Here is a 24,079-nt window from a genome sequence, read left to right as displayed (position 1 = left end):
TTTGCTTATTGGAAGTTGGTTGTGAAGCTTGCAAATGGTGGTCATGGGATTGTAAGATGCTTCAATCACTGTAAAATCCTGTCAGTTGCAAAACACCTGAATGGTCACTAAACAGGGCAATTGTTAAGCAAGGATTATTTGTATTAGATCAACTACAGAATCTGCATTTACATATAGTCCATTAATCAATAATGTGTGATCTAAAACTGTTACTGTGAAGATAAATTTTGCATTATCATCCATTTTTTTCAAAATTGTGGTTGCATTTGCAAACAAAAAGAACAATTGTTGAATTGTTCGTCTGAGGAAAAGAAGAGGGGAAGAAACTAGATTACTATATGTTTACATTAACAAGGTAGAAATACTTTGAGATAATGTTCAAAGTTAAATAAAATCTAAGAGTTTGAAAATCATGTGGCTTTACTTAAGAGCTGGAGATGCACCCTCAAACAGTAGGACCCAATTTTAAGGCAATATATGCCAAACATGCTTCATTTTGTATTCTCCAAAGCAAGTACACAGGATATCTAGAAATTCAAAATATGGCTACCTAGGTTTTTCCACCTACAGTATCTAGCTTTAAGCAGAGATTTCAATGGAGAAATTACCTGTTGTAATTTCTGTTATTTTTGTCAAAAAATAACAAAAGATCAGATCCACATATGAAGGTACAATTAAATTGATACATTGCTACTCATGTCTATGCACAGGAATCATCTCAGCTAATGATTAGAACCTGCTACGAGTTAGATAAGGGTCCACAGAATTGAAGAGGGGTGTGGGATTTAGTCTACTTGTCTCTAGGTAGAGATTCTACGCTGATCCCTCCTTTAACTCCTCCACCAAGGTTCTGTCACTCCTTCCCCTACAATTTTAGGATATTCTTCAACCAGCCTTTTATAAACTGGGATTATAACTCCCAAAATTCCTAGCTAAAATGGGCAACACATCTCGAAGACCTCCTGCTGGGAAAGATGCTTTACTCCAAGGGTGAGTAAGCATTTAATAAAAACAAAGCATTTGTAATCTTTAAAGTTCAGTTTGGGCTTTTGTTTTTCTTTTTGTTATAGTAAGGCTGTGCTGGTTAATGACTGCAATAATTTATATTAGAAATTATTTAAACATTTTTAAAAGGATTATATAAAATTTACTTATTTGATCAACCATTGATGTAACCTGCCCCTCTGTGAAGACCCTGGCAAGTGCAAAACAAAGCAATTATATTAAAGGCAACATAGTAAATCTGATCCATCCATCAGAATTGAGCACCCATAATAATTAAGTAGTCTTAAAAGCACAGTTGAATAGAGTTATTTGTAGAATACCCGAATGGAGGATTCTGGAAAACCTCCAGGGAAATCCACCCTATGTACTTCTCATATACTTATGGAACACACCTGAGGTTGTGGAACACACTTTAGTTGTTTGTGCTGGAACAACAGATTCAGTCATGACAATTTATTGGAATGTTGTGTAATCTACTGAAAGCTAAGAATATTTGGTTGATGGGGGAGAGTTAAGAAGAGCTCTTTCTTTTATAGTAAAAAATTGAATGGCTTAACTTGCATGTTTGTTCCCCATCCTTTATTTCTAAAAATGTAATTGGTTAAGAATTGCATAAAATATTAGCATTCAATCTTGAAACATCAAGTAGAATGTTGACTAAAGAGTCAACAAAATGTTGACTAAAATCAAATGTATACCATTAGAAAAGGATTAATGCCTGGACTATAATTCTGGGTAAAGAGATTTAGGGGTTCTAATTGTTCACAAATGAGCCATAAATGTATCAGTGAGAGACTTGGTTTGGGAAGATTAGGAAATACATCACAAGTAGAAGGTGATACCAGCTAATAATCCCTTACTTTGAAAGGACAGTGTTGCTCATTCCAATGCTCAATTGAGCCAGAAAATTTATATGGAAGCCCATCTCACTAAAATCCTTTAAATAAAAGCATGGCTTCAAAGAAACCTTTCCACCTAGCATCCTCCAGATGGCTTTGATTGAGGACTCATTACTCCACTATGGGAGATCTATAGCTCATCTACAGCTGAAGGTCATTAGCTTGGCGAAGGCAAGCAGAAGAATATTCCCCAGCAATTCTCAGTAAATTCTTCCACACTTGTGAGGGATTGGTAAATGCTCCTTAGTATTTTGCATTAATTAAATTAAATTTCATGCAAATTTGTGAGAGCACAGTCCCTTGCTGGGCTTCTAGCTGTTATGGCTTGCCTAGAACTACAGTAAAAAGAAAACATAGCATAGGCCAAAATTTATTCTGAAATACTGGCTTGTCTCTCCTACCTAAAAATACTTCCAAATAAAATTTTATTTATTTAGTAATTTAGTTATTAAAATGTATGCAGCCCATCTCCCGTACAAGGGGACTCTTTAAATTATAAACTTATCATTGCAAATTTTAACAGGTTCTCAATGGGTGTAAGTCAATTAAGAATATAACATCCTTGTGGATTCATCCCAACAAGTGGATTAGCTGGTCCTTGTGGATTTTCTAGTTCAAATTTCTCCTCATAGTTTGGCATAGTTGCCATACAGATACTTTCTATGAAAACTGCAAGTGAACATAACTAAAATAGCATTCTACTTGTGAGCAATCTCAGACTCCTCCTTTTGTCTAGAAATGATTGATCATGCATCATCAAGTTATTTTCAACTCCAAGCTACCACTTTGATAGATTTCCTCTATGACAATCTTTCTTTGACCTTATCTTCCAGGAGCATTCATTGCCACTGTAACTTGAGTCCATCCACCTTGTAGCTGGCCTTCTTTATTTCTTTCTTTTTCCTTTTCCTAGCATTAGAGTCTTTTCCAGAGAGCTGGGTCTTCACATAAGAGTTAGTATTAGGAATCTTCCTAAGACTGCAAATTTTTTACCCTATACTGATTCTGGTGTTTCAATACAGCCTCCATGCCACAACCAAGAAAGAGATCAAATAAGTAACATTTTATTGTCTGACTGCTACCCACTTTTTTATTAAAGATACAACCAAATATTACCTTCAGCATCATTTGATAATAGCAAAGAATATCTGATAATGTGTTAAATGATGTCCCTAGATGGTCCCTATGAAACTCTTAGATTCAGTTAGATTAATCAAAATGCAGACACTTCTTTTAACATATACAAAAATAATGTATAATTTTCTATTAAAGGAATGTATAACATGAAACCACTCCAATCTCTGGATATGATATGGATATGCTCTGGATATGTAGTGAAACGAATAGCTAAAACATCATCCTATACAGCAGGGGTCTTCAAACTTGGCCCTTTCATGACTTGTGGACTTCAATTCCCAGAATTCCTCAGCCAGGCCTGGCTGAGGAATTCTGGGAGTTGAAGTCCACAAGTCATAAAAGGGCCAAGTTTGAAGACCCCTGATATATAGCCTCACTTTTCAAATGCAGGCATTGATTTTGATTCGGATTGATGGGATGACCCCCGATCCCAGACAGTCATCAGGGTAGAATAGCTCAGCTCACTTACATCTGGCTCACTGCCAGCTCTGATGCACAGAGTTTTTTGTTTTTTTTGGGGGGGGGGCAGGTGATTTCCCACTCCTGGGAATCCTTCCCTCACTGGCTCCTGGGCTTTTCCTGCCTGCAGGTCTTAAGCCATGATGACTGTTATGTTTGCCCAACAAGCATTCTAAATGTTGTCCTACTCTTCTGTTTTCCATCACAAATGCTCATGCACCAGGGGAAGGATGGGAGACCTTAGCTCAGTTTTTCTCAACCATCACAACTTTAAGATGTGTGGGTTTCAACACTCAGAATTCCCCAGCCAGCCATGGTGGCTGGTCAGTGTTATGTATTAAGCTTTATTGCGACACCTAAAGCTGTGTATACGAGTCACCACCAGGAGGCGTTGAACTGTAACTGTTTTGGCGGGAAGCATTTCGGCGGGAAACAGAGGTTCAAACCGATTGGTTGGTTGAGTACCTGGCCAGGTACTGGCCAGGTATATACAGTATAAGAGTGCAGGTAGCCCCTATTCCCCAGTACAGTCCCTTCACCTAATAAAGAGCTGCTATGCTGTACTCATCGTCTCTGCATCCTTCTTGCTCTCCAGAACCCAATACACAACAGTCAGCTTGAAGGAGAGTTTTTCTAAAGATATATCCACAGTTTTCAGGATGGGGTCAAGTCAAATAAGGGCTGTAGAGAAACAGGTGAAAAGGATTTGTGATAATGGACTGGGTCTATAGAAAAGTCCTTGGACTTACGTAGAGTTATGGCAGCCATTATTTATTTTATTTATTTTTATTTATTTTAATTCCATTTATATCCCGCCCTTCTCCGAAGACTCAGGGCGGCTTACAAGCTTAGCAGTAGCCTTCATTCTATGTATATGCCTGCTTATTAGGGCTTTCACACACACCCCCAAGCGGCATTATTACAAAGTCAGCTTAATTGCCCCCAACAATCTGGGTCCTCATTTTATGGTTGGAGGACTTAAAAGTTCTTGAGATATTTACATTTATCTGCCTAGTCAAACTTTCATTTGATTAACCCAAACTTTGATTACTGAGAGTGGTTGTTTTTTATTTATTACTCAAAGGTAATGGTAATTATTAGTCTCTGTTCTGTGTAATCACCAAATTTTACTCAGTAATTAATACATCTATTCAAAGTGAAGGACCATTTTCATTCAAGTGTGTTGGAGCACTGATTAAAGTTATATCAAACAAAAGTCATCACTTTGTAAATTCATTTATAATTTTTACATTTCCCAAATGGTTACGGTATAAATTCTAGAATGCATAAATTATTCACAATTATCAGTTTCATATTAGAATAGAAGGTGGCAAATTAATTTCTTTTAAAAATTGGTGAATAATCCTAATATTTGCCCTAGAGTGGTATTGAATTTTTTGTTTTGTTTTTTTTTAAAGTCTTATACCAAAAAATACTCCAGGCAGCGGTGTCAAACTCGCAACGTCACATGACGTGTTGCAACATATCGTGACTTTTTTGCCATTGCCGGTAATGAGGTGGGCGCAGTTTTGCTATGATGCATCTGGCCTGTGGGCCAGCAGTTTGATACCCCTGCTCTAGAGCTACCAAAGCTACTTGTGAATGGGATACATCTGTTGCAGAAGCTAATTTAAAGCACTGAAGTAGAATCAGAAAGGTTTAAGATTTTGCCCATTCACAGATAAAAGTCATTGGATGCGTTTGGGCCAATTATTTCATTACCCAACCACCCTCACATGATTTTAAGAAGGATAAGGCTGGAGGAGAGTGCAACATAGGACTCTGTGGAGCAGAGTTGTCAAACTGCTGGCCCACAGGCTGGTTGCATCATGCGGAAGCCATGTCCACTCCACCTCCAACAATGCAAAAAAAGTTGTGATATGTCACAACATGTCACATGATGCGGTGATTTTAACATTTGTGCTGTAGAGGAAAAATGAGGAGTGTACAAGCGTAGAGGTATCAAAGTTTATTGCATAAGGCCTATTAACTTTTACAAAAATATATAGATGAATAGTATCAGTAGCTTAGAAGAAAAACACATTTAGTTCATGTACTTTTAAAAATTTCAGTGTGAAATTAACATTCAGGGTGTCTGTAGAGCAGGGATCTTCAAACTTGGCCCTTTTATGACTTGTGGACTTCAATTCTGGGAGTTGAAATCCACAAGTCATAAAACAGCCAGGTTTGAAGACCCCTGCTATAAAGGATCATAAAAAGTCAAACTGACACCCACCACCACTTGATCAAAGCCCTGCCCACATGAAATGCCACTTGGAGTTTTTTGACCATCTCCAGTGATCAATCCTGCATTCATTCTTAACTTTCACTGCATTGTGTGTTTAAATGCTGGTGAAAAATTCATTTCCAATCCCAAGGGCTGGCACAGCTAATAATATGTCTTAGAAACTCCAAATTGAGAGAAATACAAAGGATCCTTGGTAGAGAATTACAAACAGAATAAAATAAACTCTTATCAAAGGTGCAATTGGACTACAGTAACACATACTTCAAAGCATTGTGTCTAGATCAGCTTACAAATAATAAATGTTGACAGCCATCTTCTTTTGTAAAATTGTATAAAATTCCATAGACAGAAAGACTCTGTTCTTGTAAAGTTACTGCTAGTCCTCAACTTACAGTACAATCACTTGTTTAGCAACTGTTCAAAGCTATGGAAGCACTGAAAAATGTGACCTACAGCCAGCCCTCATTCTTAAAACCATTGCAGCATCCCCACCGTCACCTGATCAAAATTTGGTCACTTGGCAACGAGCACATATTTACAATGGTTGCAGCACCCCAGGGTCATGTGATCCCTTGGAACCTTCCCAGTCAGCTTCCAAAAAGCAAAGTCATTGGTGGAAACCAGATTTGCTTAACAACTATATGATTCACTTAACACAGGGGTCTTCAAACTTGGCCCTTTTATGACTTGTGGACTTCAACTCCCAGAATTCCTCAGCCATTGTGCATGCCTGGCTGAGGAATTCTGGGAGTTGAAGTCCACAAGTCATAAAAGGGCCAGGTTTGAAGACCCGCTGACTTAACAGCTGCAGTGATTTGCTTAACTCAGGCAAATAAGGTTGTAAAATTGGGCACAAATCACTTAACAATCACCTTGCTTAGCAAATGAAATTCTGGTCACAATTGTGTTTGTAAGTCAAAACTACCTGTAGTAACGTTGAAAAGTGAGCTCACATTCTGCAGCACCGTAACCTCTATCAAAATATACTGTATGTAAAGAGCTACTAAAGCCTTAGTTCAATTTTTATTAGCACATAAAGACCACAAGGTGACTCTTGCCATTGCAAATGTTGTTTTTGCAGCTTGAACATTGCTGATAGCAAAATACGGCAAGCATGACTATATATTTTTTTATCCTGTATACCTGATTTTATTTTGTACGTTCTGTTTTATAATTCTGTTATGTAGGTTTTATTTAATAAGTCTTGTTTAGCCTGGATCACTGATCTGTAATTAATTACTTGATTTGGTTTGAACTCTAATCATTAAAATAGAGCACATCTTCACCTCTATTAGGTGAATCCTAACTTTTATTGTTTGCTCTTTTAACAAATATTAGGTCAGCTGTGCTTGCTGTCATTTATGAAAATTTTGTCCAGTGTACTTGTGACTCCCCCCCCCCACTTTCCTAGCTTAGCAGATGTGGCACCTAGCCAATAACCTGGATTAGGTTTGCAAGCTAAGAAAGGAGAGACAGGTTACAGGGAGTTGCAGGATTGGAGCATAGACTGAGAAATTGAAAAACGTGCCTCTGAAAAAGAGACCATCACCATGCATGATGGTGTCCATGCATACATTTCAAACTTCACCTGAGGGAATCTTCTTGTCTTCTTGTATCCCATGTAGCCAAACTGTTTCTAGCTTTCCATAGAAATAACTGGCCTCATCACCTCAGGCCAAAGGTAAATGAGTAAATGAGGGCAAGTTCTGATAACGGTGGACATGATTTTGCTTGAAGAAATGGCAGAATGCTTTAAGAAAATTTCCAGACTTCGGCTGGAAATTGGCAGTGATACCTTAATAGTGGTCTTTTGAGAAACATCAAGGAGTAGCATCAGGGAAAGGGTCAAAAAAGGCAAGATATTTCTACCATTGTGTGATCAAAGCTCTGTCCTTTTTTAGGTGTGTTTCCAAACATGTATGGCCACTATTTTGCCTTTTTTTCCCACCCCCTCCCCACAGATACCCTTGAAAGTATTGTAGTCTCTGTTCTGTGTACATTAGGACTTTTGTGCATGTATTTGGCCATGCTGCTTCAGTTTCACCAAAAAATATGTTTGTGAGAGCAACAAAATAAACTTTTCTAAAAATGCAGAAAATTAACTATTTAAGACAAATAGTTATAAAATAATAGTTACATCTCCAGCTGCAAATTATGGCAAAAATTCCAGTCACGCCTGATCCCAACACTGTCTTAAACAGAGGTATGTCTGTTTGCTTGCCCCACATCAGTAACTAATTTAACTGACTTCTGTGACTAAGTTAAGCAGTGTCCTTAAATGTCAGTGCTAAGTGTAGAGTCATTCACTGTTCACCCTAAGATTAGATACATGAAGAGGTCACCAGGAACAGCCTGTGTTGATGAATAAGAGTGAACTGAGCTGTGTGTGCTTTACAGTCTCTCCAGGATCCATTAAGTAGCATAAGATATTCTCATCTCAATTCTGGAAATGACTCGGTGCTAAAACGGTGTGTTGCTCCCCTAGAGAGCAAAATAAAAGGTAAAGGTAAAGGTTCCCCCGCACATGCGTGCTAGTCGTTTCCAACTCTAGGGGCCGGTGCTCATCTCCGTTTCAAAGCCGAAGAGCCAGCGCTTGTCCGAGGACGTCTCCGTGGTCATGTGGCCGGCATGACTAGACGCCAAAGGCGCACGGAGCGCTGTTACCTTCCCACCGCAGTGGTCCCTATTTTTCTACTTGCACTTTTACGTGCTTTCGAACTGCTAGGTTGGCAGAAGCTGGGATGAGTAACAGGCGCTCACTCTGTTACGCGGCACTCGGGATTTGACCCGCCAAACTGCCGACCTTCTGATCGACAAGCTCAGCATCCTAACCCACTGAGCCACCGCGTCCCTAGAGAGCAAAATACCTTCATCTAATTGTGCAGATCCACTGGACCATATTTATTCAAAATCAGGCCTTCTTAACATTTTCAACATCAACTCCTGTATTAAATATATACAACTTTGAGATACGGTGAGAGCCAAAAAATATACTGAAAAATGAACTACTCATATAGGAATCATTGGAAGAGATGGTAGGGCAAACAAAGAACTTTCTAATGTTTAGGGATTTCAGATCTTCTTATAAAAGCAGGGATGATCAATCAATCAATTCCTGGATAATTTTGCTAGAATTTCTCATTCCCATCAAACTGTTATCAAGGCATGGCAAAATACTGAATTCCAGCTACATTTTTTTTATTATGAGCATCTGTTTATATAAAGATATTTTTGTGCCATATATGCATTCAAGTATGAACACTTGCTGCTAGGAATGGTCCTATGGTTAGTGCAGAATCTTAATTTGGGAGGGCATAATACTGTCATTATACATATAGTAAATCAAGCCCAGCTCTCAGATTAAAAGAATCTCAGATGCAGGGCAAATAAATGCCTGTTTCTGAGGTATAACAACTCCAAGCAGACAATACAGGACTAGATGGATGAAGGATGAATCTGGATAAGGTAAATGAATGAGTAAATGGGACAAATTCTAATAGAGAATGGTTAAGAATACCACTTTGTGCAGCAAAATTTACTTTAAATACTTCTGAATAATAGAGATACTAGCAATATCAAATCATAATTAAATCTGGAGCAAAAGAGGAATTATATATCTGTTGAGCAATTCCAGTAGAACAGTTTTCCTCAGCCTGATATCTCCAAATCGTTGGATATAACTTAATTAACCGTGTGTGTGTGTGTGTGTGTGTGTGTGTGTGTGTACACATCTGGAAAGTTCTAGATTGGGGAAGTCAAGAGAAAAAACACCTCTGCCTGTTTCTTTAATTCAGTATTAGAAAAATATGTATTTTATGAGGTTATGGTCCTATTTGTACTCTTTGTTAACAGCATGCAAGACAATACTTCTGAATCTTCAACTTCAATAACTCAACTTCTGAGAGAGAGCTATTTAGCTGAAAACAGCCATCAAGGTAATAGTAGATCAGACTCTTCTCTGCATTCTGGAGGTACCTCCAGGGCTTCTGATGAGGCAACTGGCCAGGATGAACTTCCAGACCTTTCTGCCTTTTTGAGCCAAGAAGAGCTAGATGAGAGTGTGAACTTGGCCAGGCAAGCTATCAATCAAGAACCACCTGAGAACAGCCAAGAAGAAGAACAGCAGATCCACGTGTTTTTACCCTCCGAGTTGAAAAACTCTGAAAATATTATTTCAAACAAGCAGCAGTGCCAAACTACAGCTTCACCAACTTCAGGCAACCATCCAAAGAAACAGCCACTTGGGTCAGAGACAGAATCAAAGAAGGAGCTGCTCCACAAGGCTGCCGATTTTATTGAGGAGCTTTCTTCTCTTTTCAAAGCACACAATTCAAAAAGGATCAGGCCCAGGACGTGCAAAAACTACAGGAGCAAACTTGAGTCTAAGCACAAGGCCAACCAAGATTTTAGTTCTGATTTATCTGAAAACAGGGAAAGGCCTTGTGTTCCAATATCTCAAGAATCAGGTGAGATTCAGCCTTCACTGGAAAACCCAGCTTATCCTCAACAGACAGATGTGGAAGCGGTCCATACATTAGAAAATCCAGAATTAACCACAGAGACATCAGCTGCACCTTTTTATTCTGAGGAGCCAATAGGCCAGCCACCCCATTTTACTCAAAAACTGAAAAGCAGGGAGGTCTCTGAAGGAACCAAAGTGCAGTTGGACTGCATTGTAGTAGGAATACCAACACCTGAAATCAGGTAAACATGTTCCTATTTTGTTTATGTACTGAAAATAAGTCTTCATGGAGTGGGTGACTATAGTCAAGTACCCTCAACATTCTTTACCAGGACCCCACCGTTGCTCATAAACAAGTCTGTTTCAATATTTACTCCTCTGGGGATTATTAGAAAGGAAGAGTTACTTATGAACTACATCTCCATTAGTGCTGTCTCCACATTTTGCAAACTTTCAGCAAAACACTTTCATGGACCTTTGTTTTTAAGGTGATGGTGGGCAGACCCCAGACTCACGTGACTTACATTTCCCCAACATTCTGAAATCATTCCATGAAAATTCAGTGGCAAAATGACTCTTTTTCAGCTTTGGGATGTTCTTTTTTCAACAAAAACAGTGGAAAAGAGAGTAAAAGGCAAATATTAAGCCCTCTAGGTTCCCTGAATCTGAAATTATACAGCACAAATTCACCCATTTTGCGTCCAAATTTTCTTGGCATATGTAACCCACGTTAAAATCATTTGGGGTGTTTACATTGGAAATGTAAGTGGTTTGCCTTGCAGCAACTTCCCTTTCTCCATTCCAATTTTAAAAACCTTCCAGTAAAAGGGAAAATGCTTGAAAATGTTCTCCCATCCTTTAAGACACTTTAAAGAAATCAAGATGTTCATTGTGACTATCGTACTTAACCATCTCCCCCTTTGTTGGTCATTGCAGATGCAATACATGTACAGGGGAATGGGGCTTTAACTGTGTAGCTGCTGTCCCTTTTTTTGATACACACACACACAAACACACACACACACCCCTACCTACCCCTACACCCAAACACTGTGGATGCCCATGAAATCTCCACCCCAAGTAGATGTATCTTGTCCATGTCACTGCTGATCACCTCTTTTCTATCATCTTTGGGCCCAATCTGCAAAAGGCTCAGATCAGCTTAATAATGTATCCCAATCACAAATGGTTGTTTATTATTTACAATTCTCCCATTTTTTATACCATTGCTCCTTCTACTTTTATCTTAAGAGGGGAAAACCAGATTTATGGTTTTTAGTAAAGCACTGGGAACACTGCAATTCTTGGAAAGAAATCCTGTGACATTATTACGCTCATCGTGATCAGTTGCACTGACATCATAATAAGGTTTCTCCATCTCAGTTGCATGAATAATATTCCCCTGAAGCATTTTTACTAGATATTTATGGAAGGGTTTTCACAAATGCGATATTACTATTCCATAACTGGTCACACTGAAATCAGTTTAGTAGCTCACACATTTTCCCCATTTGTTGGAAGTGAGCCAGACTGTACTTGTCACTTCTAGTTACACATGGTTCCACTTTTTCCAAGCTGCTTAATTTACTTTTGCTAAACAATTTATTGTAGCTCTGCAACTGAAATTATCCTGTGTCAAGAGATATCAGTCATTTCTTACCTATTCAATAATTATGAGATGGAAAATCTAATCCTGTGCTGTTGGAATTTGAATTTTCACAAATTAAATTCTAAAAAAAAATCAATTACACTATAAACCCTCAAAGGTCATGGTTTTCCTTCTGCGTATCTGCAACATACACCCAGTTGCTAATATTTAATATACTCTGTTAATTATGTCCACTTTTCCCTGCAAATAAAAAATTTAATCCTCTTTTGATGCCTCATCAAACAAGTTGATGGAGTGACATTCCAGGAAAAAAATGACTGTGGTGATTGACAACAGATACATTCAGTGGAGTAAAACAATGGGTGATAGAACTTCTGTTTCAAAAATGGACAATATAGGTCTTTGGCTAAATTAAATGATTTTCTAAAAACTATGCTTCTTTTCTGCGGCAAGACTGTATTCTTGCAATGTGTAATGTAACTAGAAACCAAAAAAATGATTTCTAACTAAACATTAAATATTATATACTTCAGACATTAGCACTTTTAGTCATTGCATCCTCTTATTGATCTGGCATCCTGGAAAAGGTGCATACTCAGTGGGGAAAGAGTTTGAAATCTTTGCATTGTATATACTGTACATCATGCCAGTTCTAACACTTGTGATACAATGTCATGTTCAAGAACAACTTCTTAACATGTTGGATAGTTGACAGTCTTTCCCAACATGGCACTTTCCAGATATTTTGATTCACAAATAGCAGTATTGGTTGAGAATTCTGGTAAAATTAGCGTTCCATCTGGAAGATAACAGATTGTGGGCAATGCTATAATAAAGTATGTGGACCAAACATTTGATTATGCATAAATCAAATTTATTGATGGAACCTATTATTAGCAGAGTTGTTAGATGCCACAAATATTTTTCTGTTAACCACAAATTACCCCAGGTACCTAATCACATTGATTTAATTATTTCCCCAGTCCGCATACTGCATCAGTAAGATAAAAGACTAACAGAAACTTTAGCTGCATTTACTCAAGGGAGAATACACAGATTAATGCACCCTGTCAAAGTGGCACATTATCATCTCTGATTAATTACTTATATGACTATGGGGATTTTGTTTCATGTGAGAAATGTTTGTGTATACATCAAAAACTACAGCATTCTGATCGTAGCAAGTTTCCCACTTCTTGGTCAATGGTGCTAATTATGAATGAGCAAAAAGCTTGCCTACTTGCAGATAAGAATATAGGGCAGAGATCCAGGATCCTCTCACCGAAGTCCCCAAAAGAAAATGGGGAAAAGAAGTTAACAATAGAATAAAACATTTTACAGAAATTTTACAGGTGGAGATCCTAAGGAAGTCTGTTAAAAGAAATTAAGGGTAAGCAGCTTCATGCTACAGTGGAGGGACATTGTGTGTGTGGGGGGGTGTCAAAAACACCAAAATGGCTGCTCTGATCAAAACTCTATATCTTTCTATGTTGTTACAGTTGCAGCGCTTTGATCATAGAGTTTTGTTTGTTTATTTGAATTTGTAAGCCATCCATTTCCAATGGATTTGGGGCACTATCTTGATTTTTTTACTCTCTCTGAAGACCTTTCCAATCTTTTCTGTGTGTTTTGGGGGGGTTTCTTTTTAAAAAAAACGTGGTTTCATGGTTGCCAGCTAATGATAGAGGAAGAAATGAAGAGGGAGAAAGAACAGAAAGAAGGAAGAGACCAAGACCATGTCCATTAATCTATCTAAACAAATACTCAGCCCTTCGGACAGTGATGGGATTCAAATAGGTGAACAACCGGTTCTCTGTGTGGATGCCACTTCCAGAAGTCCATTCTGGGCAACAAAAAGTTAGCTACCAGTTCTGTCAAAGTGGTGCGAACCAGCTGAATCCCACCACTGCCCTCGGAGAAGGAAGGAAGGAAGGAAGGAAGGAAGGAAGGAAGGAAGGAAGGAAGGAAGGAAGGAAGGAAGGAAGGAAGGAGGAGCAACTCATTCCTTTTGTCTCCCTGCCTACTGTTTATAGGAAACAGGAAAAAAATGGATGAAGATGGGAAAGCTTAAAAGACCATTTTTCTGGGTCTCTCCTAATCCTAACAATTTACTCTATGCTACTCTGCCAATCTGCAAGATATATTTTTAAATATATTAAGTAGTTGGATAAATAGATTTTGTTGTGCAGGGATATAGACTGAAATCTATTCTAATAAAGAAGTCCCATTTTTCTCATTAAAATCTATAGTTTAAGGATTTATTCTTAAATATGCATATGGCTATCCTACAGCATTTATCTATCTGTGTTATGGAGAGGGAGGTAAAATTGCTATTGTCTTTAACTTACTAAATTTATTTTTTCTGAAATTATCTTAGTCACCCTTAAGCAAACAGAGGTGGTAAAGAGGAAAATCAACTAATGTTTTAAAAGCAGACAATGTATGAGTATTTATTTTATCAGTTACATAATTGAAGCTTCCAGTGTGGTATGCATGAATAGAGTAGAGTAGAGTAGAGTAGAGTAGAGTAGAGTAGAGTAGAGTAGAATAGAATAGAATAGAATAGAATAGAATAGAATAGAATAGAATAGAATAGAATAGAATAGAATAGAATAGAATAGAATAGAATAGAATAGAATAGAATAGAATAGAATAGAATAGAATAGAATAGAATAGAATAGAATCTGGAAGGGACCTTGGAGGTCATCTAGTCCAGCCCCTTGCTCGAGCAGGATAATCTAAACCATCTCAGACAAGTTACTGTCTAGCCTCTTTTTAAAAAATCTCCAGTGATGGAGCGCCCATGATTTCTGAAGGCAAGCTGTTCCACTGGTTGTTTGTCATTGTCAGGAAGTTTCTTCTGAATTCCAGGTTGCTTCTCTCTTTGATCAGTTTCCAACCATTGTTTCTCATCCTTCCCTCTGGTGCTCTGGTGAATAATTTGACCCCCTCTTCTTTGTGGTAGCCCCTCAAATACTGGAATGCTGCTATCATGTCTCCCCTATTTCTTCTTTTCTTTAGACTAGCCAAACCCAAGTCCTGCAGCCATTCTTCGTATGTTTTAGCCTCCAGGCCTTTGATCATCTTAGTTGCTCTTCTCTGAATTTTTTCAGAACTCTCAACATCTTTTTTGAAGTATGGTGATCAAAATAGATGCTTGATATTTCCTTGCATGAGTGCATCCAAGTGAATACACTTTTTCCTTGTTTCATTATCTGCATGAACCACATGAAAACTTGAAGATGGGAGAGCCATGAGAATTTCCCCTTAATTTTACTCAGAGCCATTGGCATTCCCCAGTTCGGTTACAGTAGAAGTTGATGCACATCCCAGAGCACAAAAGAATATAGAAATTGCCTCACTTGGTCAAGGACTCCTCTTGTAAAGTATCTTGGTTCTAGAAGGGATTTAGCCAGATACTTGCAGCATGCCCACAATCAGTGCAGGGAGTGAAAAGTACCTTTATTGTCTTTTTCAGCAACTTATATTTTCTGTCATACGGTACTGCTTCCGAATATAAAAGTCCCACCCAACAGTTGAATAACTGCTGATAAATTGTCCACCATGGTTTTAGTCTTAAAATTGGAACTTAGAGCCTTCCTTATGTTCCAGGCTGCACTTTTCTTGATCAGCTAAAGTGGCCAATAACAACAGGACTTGTAGTTAAAAATATCTGCATGGCATCGTAATGTTTCCATATGGTCCAAGAGTTATTAACTTCTCTGAGCTTACTTTCTGGTTACCTTCTTTGGAGAAAAAAAAATGAATTTCTAAATTATTCAGAGCAATAAACAATAGTATGTCAACAAGATAAGAGCAACATAGGCAAAGCAATAAAAAAAATCCTAAGACCAAAAGTTCTTTGTTTTATTTAGAAGTCAGTATTTTTAATCTGTTAAGGATATAATAAATGCCTAAATTGCATTAGGCCATAACTTGTTGGTGTCGTTCGTAAAAATCATTAAGCTAAAAAACATGGTTAATATGCCGTAAAGGTGAGATTCACAGATCACGATAATCTAAAAGCAAATGTGTTTTTCTATCTTTTCACACCTGAGGGTAAAAGGATAGAGAAGAGCAGCTGCCCCACCACAATGACTGTTAACAAGCCATTCTTGACCCACACATGTATGACCATTTAGATTTAATAGAAACAGGAGTCAAATATCTCCACTCCCACAGAGCCAGTGATGGAACAGGTGTGCCACTATTTGTTCAACTTCTTAAACACGCAAATAAATCTCAGTTTAAAACAATTGGAAATAACGTTTGCAGGTTATATCATCTGCTTTTAGCATTTATCGGTTGTTTTATCTTGAAGTGGACAGTTAATGGAGGAATGCACAATTAAACTCAAAAAATTAATAATTTTAGTACCATCTAGATGTGCAGCAGAGGAATCAAAATCAGTGTCAAATTGGGAAAAAATGTTTTCCCCAGCTTTTAAACCACAGTGTGGATAGAGTTTTTAAAAACTGCATGGATGAATTATCTACCCAGATTTATGCAGAAGGTATCTCAACTGTCAGATTATTTTTATCATTGTTTGCATAAGCAAAAAAAAATCAGTAAACAGTGCTGAAATACTTATATTCTGCATAGATCCTTCAGTGTTCTTATATATTATTCCAGCATGTGAAATACAGTTGAATTACTCTCTCTAGTATATTTTTACATGTAGATAATCATAATGAACAAACGCAAAATACAGAGCTATTTGGGATTATTCCATGTCAGTATAGCCTAGGTATATATGGCCATAGAATATGTATCGATGTGTATATGTGTATGTGTTCTATGATCATAAATACACATATTCTATGTATATAGGGTCAATGTATCCTGTGTGTATCTTTGTTTAAGAATAAAATTTGAATCCCTTTTTCTTGGAAGGCTACATAAATGTTTCCCAATCCATCTGCTCATACTAGAACTGTTACTGAGAGAAATAGTAATGGATCTAGAGTATGATTATTCTCTGAATTTCATGCCATCTGTAGTTCTACTCCAACAAACTAACTACTATCTGACCCTGGTTCCACCTTGCATTGTTCAACAAGGTCCAAATGCTTCGTACAAAATGCAGCTCAGTTTTTAACTACACCTAAATATAACAGGTTATTTACTCTTTTGTTTTGATTTCATTTAAGTAGAAAGTCTCCTTAGAGTGATTCGTAAGTCATTGCTGTTGTTGCAATATGTCTTCCCATTCATCTGTCAAGGTGACAAATGTTTGCCTTGTCTTGCAGGTGGTATTGTGAAGGCAAAGAGCTTGAAAATTCACCATATATTCAAATAAACCAATCAGGAGAACTGCATTCGCTAATTATTGTTGAAGCTTTTGAAGAAGACACTGGGCGTTATTCCTGCTTTGCGTCCAACATCTATGGGACAGATTCAACTTCTGCAGAGATTTATGTAGAAGGTAATAGTAGAAGTTTGAAATTTAACTAGGGAACGCAGCATATAGAACTTCTGTTATATATATATATATATTTCTGCTGCTTTCTTCATTCAAATGAGGTCCTGAGATATAGAAACAGGTTTTCCAAGATTTAAGAAGTAATGCTTACTCTTATTTATAATGTACACGAGACCACTAATTTTAAAGGATAATGATAGTTGTCTCCCTGACTATAAAACAAAGATCAGTCACCTGCTCTTGAAAAAAATCAGAATGTCTTCCCACTGTTCCTCCAATTGCCATATCTCAATATACAAATGAAGCAACAACAGTACAACAGATCTGAAGCTGGTCCTTTGACCCTTCAGATCTTTCTGTCAGGGGCTGTAATAAGACTAATGTTATGAATTTTGTTTAAAAAAAAGGAAAAGGAAAAAGAAAGAAAACCAGAATTCAGACTTATTAATGGGCAGAATTTGGAGAGGTAACATGTTTCAGTATCGGGATTATATGCATATGCAATATATACATATTGTCAACCACCTTTGCAGAGTTCTTTCCAGTGATTTCGGGCAGAATTTGGAAGAAGTTAAAACTAGCTGACATCACTTGTGTGATAACTCACTAGACTACAACCTCTTCATAGCACTGTGCTTTTTCATCCATGTCAGAAGCAAACATAAATATTCTATAGGTATATTGTAGATATAGATATTGATATATTTGCATATGGATAGCATACACCTGATTTACCTACTTATTCATGGAAAGGCCTCCAGTTTTGAGGATATGGCCCGATCATTTTTAAACTTTTAAGCAACAATCTTCATATCTGAATCTGTTCCCGGATGTTTTAAAAATATTTCTCTTAGGACTCTGAATATCAAGGAAGACGTGACATGTTATGCATTATGATACAATCATAAAATTATATTTATGTGATTGCAACATAATCAATGCATTTGTATGATGACAACATGATAGATATGATGTTATGTGCAACTACCCTGTAGAGTAAAATGTTTTATTACAACACAACTGATGGTCAGTTCTAATCCAGTCGATGTTTACTGGTAGGTTTTCCCAGCAGTGACTGAAAAAAGTAGCTACCGTATTTTCCGGCGTATAAGATGACTTTTTAACCCATGAAAATCATCTCAAAAGTTGGGGGGTCGTCTTATATGTCCAGTTGTCTTATACGCCGGAAAATACGGTATACTTTTCAGTGGAATGAAGAGTGTGAGAAGAAGAACTCAAAAAGGCATGGGAATGTTAGGTGCCAATTGTCATCTGTCCAAAAATACGATAGCAGAACCACCACCACATGGGTTTATATGTCCTTATAAGAAAAGTGTTGCCCAAAGGGGACACATTTCTTATAGGGACATAATTGCTAAGGAAAGATTCCAAAGATGTTAGGATTCAACCCCACAAATCAAATTAGTTGCACAAAGCCATTGGGATATCAGCAACAAACATCAGACAGGCAGTCTACATTGCACTCAGGTAAGTAAATCAGTAAATACGATGCCCCATGGAAGTAATCTTTGCTTTCCCACAGGGGCCTCGTCTTCAGAATCTGAAAGTGACAACAGCAAAGAAGAAATGGATCGGTAAGTATGGCGTGAATTTGAGACACTCGTGGACACTTATATTCTTGGATCAGATTTCTCAACTTGTTATATTTCTTTTAACAAACAAACACAAGGAATTGGGGTGATGGGCAATTGAATCAGAAGAGTGGGAATAAACTGCTCTCCCATCTCATTTTCCCAATCTATACTATCCATCTCAAAATGCTAGTTATATGAATCGGTATGTGTTGTTAATCAGCCCAAAAGCAACTAGTGGATCAATTTTATTTGGAAAATAATGCAGCAGGTTTTTTGGACATCTCTGTGGTGACTTAAAAAATGTGTTTATGTAGGTACTGCAGAAAACAGTACCAAAGGGGTTAGCCATTGTCTTCTTCTGAGATGTCTTTTTAACTTTCCTATCTAACAGAAGCCCTGAAATTTACTACTTAGCTTCCAAATCCAGACAAGGTTGGCTAGATGCCATCACCTGTGAAACAACAAAACCAAAGCCTGTATAGTAATAATTCCCATCTCCCTCATCATCCTTTGGAAAATAACTTGGAAAACCAAGGCTATAGAGTTGTTCAGAAGTAGATGACATACAAGTTTAATAGATGCTGATGCTGATGATGATGATGATTAACAGAAAATTATCTGTACACCAAGGCTCTGTCTTAGACCCAGGACTCTTATATCCATCAATGACTTAGAGAAGGGGATAAAAGGGGAACTCATCATATTTGCAGATGCACCAAGCTGACACCAGAAAATAGGCTCAAGATACAGAAGGATCTTGACAGACTTAACACTGGGACCTAACTAACAAAATGAAATTCAATGTAGAGAAAAGCAAGGTTTTACATTTTGGCAAGAAAAAACAAATGCACAGGTATAGAATATGGTGGCACCTGCCTCAACAGTAGTAACTGCGAGAGGATCTTGGATTCCTAATGCACAATCACTTAAATATGAGCAAGCAGTATGCTGCAGCTACCAAAAAACCAACGCAATCCTAAGGTGCATCGCCATGATATAAAAAAGATGTTGAGACTCTAGAAAGAGTGCAGAGAAGAGCAACAAAGATGGTTAGAGGACTAGAGGCTAAAACATGAGGAACGGTTGCAGGAATTGGGTATGTCTAGTCTAACAAAGAGAAGGATTAGGGGTGATATGATAGCCATGTTCCAAAATCTCAGGGGTTGCCACAAAGAAAAGGGAGTCAAGCTAATCTCCAAAGCACCTGAAGGCAGGACAAGAAGCAACAGATGGAAACTCATCAAGGAGAGAAGCAATCTAGAACTTTCCTGACAGTGAGAACAATTAATCAGTGGAATGGCTTGCCCCCAGAAGTTCTGGGTGCTCCAGTACTGGAAGTTTTTAAGAAGAGATTGGACAACCATTTCTCTGAAATGGTATAGGGCTTCTTGCTTGAGCAGGGGGTTGGACTAGAAGACCTCCAAGATCCCTTCCAGCTCTGTTATTGTTATCTATACAGAATATCTGTATATTCTATACAGAATATTCTATACAAAATATTCTATATAATTTCACAGGCAGTTCAGTTTCTCTTGTATAGACTATAAACATGTCTTCTCCAATTGCAGCAGTTTGAAAATATAAGGAATCGTTACATTATTATTTTCAGGTTTATGGAGACAAGGTTTTCCTGGCCCTTCTGTTCGACATTTGAAACAGGTTTTTTTTATTCCAGAAAATCCATAAAATACAAGCCTTCAAAAGGCTGGCCAAGTAGAAATGTCTCTTTCCCAAACGTCACTGAAGTCACAAGTAGAAACTGAGTTATCTTGCTTTCCGATAAAGGAAATATTAATAGACTACTTTTGAGAACTTTTGTTCTCAAAAGACAGGATTATAAGGGATTAGGTCTCAATGAACTAGAGTTTCCCTTTCTTGCTGCTAAAGATCCACCCGTCACTAGATAAACTTCAATATTCATCATATAATGAAAATGAGTATTATGTTTGCCAAAAATGTGACAAGTTATGCCCTGGCAAATGAGAAAATCTGATCTCTGCAGCTGTCTGTTCAGTCACTGCTATGTGATATTCCTATTTCCAGACTGTAAGAATGACTTAGCCAGTGAAGGTTCATTCTCATCCCAATCCCCAAATATGAGCTCCTACTTTTAATGGGTCTCCTTTTTAATTCCCAATGCCTGAACATAGCCATCTATACACTCACATATATTTTGATGGTTACAAAGAACCACTTATGCAGATTAACAATAATGGAAAATATGGAGGAATTTTATTAGTTTGTGGACCACTGGGATGTCTAGCACTTGACGAAGTCCGCTACTGATTTCTGAGCATTTGAAGCAACACTCAAAATATCTGGTCTTTCTAACATTATTGACAGTCTGTTGTTTCGATTAGTACATTGAGGGGAGTTCTTCAACATCCCAGGGCTGAAGGGCTGGACTGGGAAGTTGAGGGGGAGGAAATCTGAGGAAAAAGCAAACCATTGCCATAATGCTTCTGAGGTGACCTGGATGCCATCACCTGGAGCTGAATCCAGTTCAAGGGCATTCTTACTTTTAAAACTTCCTCAGGAGCAGATGGAATATCCCATCTTTCAGCTCTTAACTAGAGGAAAAAATTGTTCACCTTTCCTGTTTCCCCCACAGAGCAAGGAATTAAACCACAGAACTTCCTTAGAATGCTTGGTAAAGACAAAAGGAAGGAGACACACATTGGGGCAAGGGTGCTTTGAGAAGCTTTAAAGTCAATTGTATGGCAGAACATCCCAATCCATCAAGGTAGTTTTTAAATCACTCAGAAGCAATGGATAAAGGAAGTTTCAGCCTTCACAAACTCATGTTGTTTTCTTTTTTTGTCAATTAGCTTTTTCCGACTTTTTCCCAGGTACCAAAACCAGACTAAAACTGCGCCTCCTCCTGCTCCTCTTCCTCCCGCTCCTCTTCCTGTTAATCCTTCTGTAACCCATCAAGAAGCCATTCAACCGCAACCTTTGATGAAACATGCTGTCTCAGTTCCTGTGTATCAGGTAAGAAAAATACCTGATTTTGTGCTATCTTCTGAGTGACATCCAGTCATTTGAGAATGGATTGCAAGATTCAGAATTCCAAACCAGCACATTCCATTGATGGTTTCGACCACAAATTCTGGGAAGGTACTTGGAGAGTATTCCATGGAGGAAGCCAATTGTAGGCTAACATACATAGAAGACACCATGTTATAGAAGCAGCTGCTCTATAGACTAGGATTAATTTGTATTTTTTCCTTAATCTTTGGTTTTCAGTCAAAGCAGTAACACAATTTTATTTTCGGGAGACCGTAAATCAAAATAAGGCACCTGGATCAAAAAAAATTATTTAAGGGAGAATAAGAATATAATTTATTATGAAAAGAAAGCTGGTTATTAGAAATACAATTCTACTTTATTCAGAAGGGTTAGAGAAGCAGTTCCAGACTCTTGGCATTTTTATCTTACTAAAGACTAGGAACTCACAGCTGACACAGCTTTACATCACCCTTAACTGCTCCAGTTATGAAGTAGCATTTTATCTCTTGTCTAACTGTGTCTTTGCCATATGATCCAGCACATTTTATGACAGAGGAGAATCTTGGAGAATGAACAGATAGGTTTTTTTAATTAAAAGATACTATGAATTCTGTTATTGCTTTGTATTTTAATGTTTCTTTATTCTGTGGATGTTCTCACTTATTTTAGTATATTGTAAATAACCTGAGTCACAAACACTGAGCAGCGTGCAGGGATAACAAGTAGTCTTTTCATGCATTGGTGCTGCTTTGGCAAGTTGGTCCTGTCTGGTCACTGTACATATTTTGGAATTTTGAAATTGTTTACATTTTAAAACTTCTTTTTAAGAAATAATAATAATAGCAGTAAGAGTATTTTAAAACTATTTTAGGAAGCGGTGTTCCAGATTGTTAATGTTTTTAATAATGAAAGAATAAGATAGAAATAACAATATAAAACAATTATTTTTGTGAATAATAAATAGTTCACACTTTCAGGTTCCATGTTAAATTGTGGGGCAATGTGTGGCCAAGGATTTGAGCCAGATGTTGAAAAACATTTATCTAAGGAGAGCCAGTTTGGTCTAGTCAGTGGCTAAGGCACCAGGCTAGAAAGCAGGAGGCTGTGAGTTCAAGTCCCACCTTAGCCATGAAAGCCAGCTAGGTGACTTTGGGCCAGTCACTTTCTCTTAGACCAGCCTACTTCATAGGGTTGTTGTTGTGGGGAAAATAGGAAGAGGAAGGTGTGTTGGATCTGTTCATTGCCTTGAGTTATTCCTAAAAATAATAAAAGCAGGAAATAAAAAAATAAGCAAACAAATAAATAAATACGTTCCCTTCTAATCCAGCAATGAAAATTGCTGTGAAAATTGCCACAAGGTTAGGTTCCAAATCAGCTAGACTTCAATCTCCTGCTTACAGATATTCTCCTGCAAAGTCTATACAGTTTTTTTTTGGGGGGGGGGGGAATCATACAGTTCTCTGTTCACCAGCTTTTCTAGAAGCAAAAACGTTGTTCCCATATAATACACTTAACATTTGTTTCTTTGTTTCACTATTAGAATCAGAGCCCTACTAATTATTTACAAGGACTGGACGGAAGACCCCTCATAGCTGCTCCTGTGTTCACCAAGGTGATTTGCTTGAATGAGCTCTTCTCGTAATGGGAAGCAAGTACCGTAGATGTGATGATCAAATCCTCAGGCAATCATTGCCCAATCCTAAAATACCTTTCAAAAGCTCAGGGATTGTATCATCAGCACAAGTGTCCTAAAACTGCTTCTTTACATCAGTACATTTTTAAGAACACCTATCTGAAAATATTAGATTTTTCTGCTGTACAAATTAAGAAAGTTCTCTAGATGACAAGCTCCAATCTTTTTAATAGAGACGTCAGCTAAGATAAAATTGATAGTAGATTCCAATTCATTTGGAGAGCACCAGATTAGGTGAATAGAATAGAATAGAATAGAATAGAATAGAATAGAATAGAATAGAATAGAATAGAATAGAATAGAATAGAATAGAATAGAATAGAATAGAATAGAATAGAATAGAATAGAATAGAATAGAATAGAATAGAATCTGGAAGGGACCTTGGAGGTCTTCTAGTCCAGCCCCCTGCTCAAGCAGGAGAACCTACACCATCTCAGACAAGTGAATGTTCAGTCTCTTCTTTAAAATCTCCAGTGATGGAGCGCCCACGATTTCTGGAGGCAAGCTGTTCCCCTGGTTGATTGACCTCACTGTCAGGAA

At 37.7% G+C, this 24,079-nt stretch overlaps 1 protein-coding gene across 3 annotated transcripts in view; it reads left to right on the top strand.

Moving 5' to 3' along the window:
• Positions 1-24,079, top strand: part of MYPN (myopalladin) — a 96,376-nt gene that overhangs the window by 22,376 nt on the left and 49,921 nt on the right. For 2 of the 3 annotated variants that reach the window (XM_081329616.1, XM_081329615.1), the window contains 5 exons: positions 9,601-10,452; positions 17,069-17,244; positions 18,785-18,836; positions 21,665-21,827; positions 23,386-23,457. In XM_081329616.1, the coding sequence (XP_081185742.1) occupies positions 9,602-10,452; positions 17,069-17,244; positions 18,785-18,836; positions 21,665-21,827; positions 23,386-23,457 (1,314 nt within the window). In that variant the 5' untranslated portion in view covers position 9,601. The remainder of the gene's footprint in view (positions 1-9,600; positions 10,453-17,068; positions 17,245-18,784; positions 18,837-21,664; positions 21,828-23,385; positions 23,458-24,079) is intronic. The other variant, XM_081329617.1, reaches the window with a different exon arrangement.

The sequence above is a fragment of the Vipera berus genome, assembly GCF_964194415.1.
Source record: "Vipera berus genome assembly, chromosome: 5".
NCBI classification, from domain to species: domain Eukaryota; kingdom Metazoa; phylum Chordata; class Lepidosauria; order Squamata; family Viperidae; genus Vipera; species Vipera berus.
This window is presented reverse-complemented; position numbering and strand designations above follow the sequence as displayed.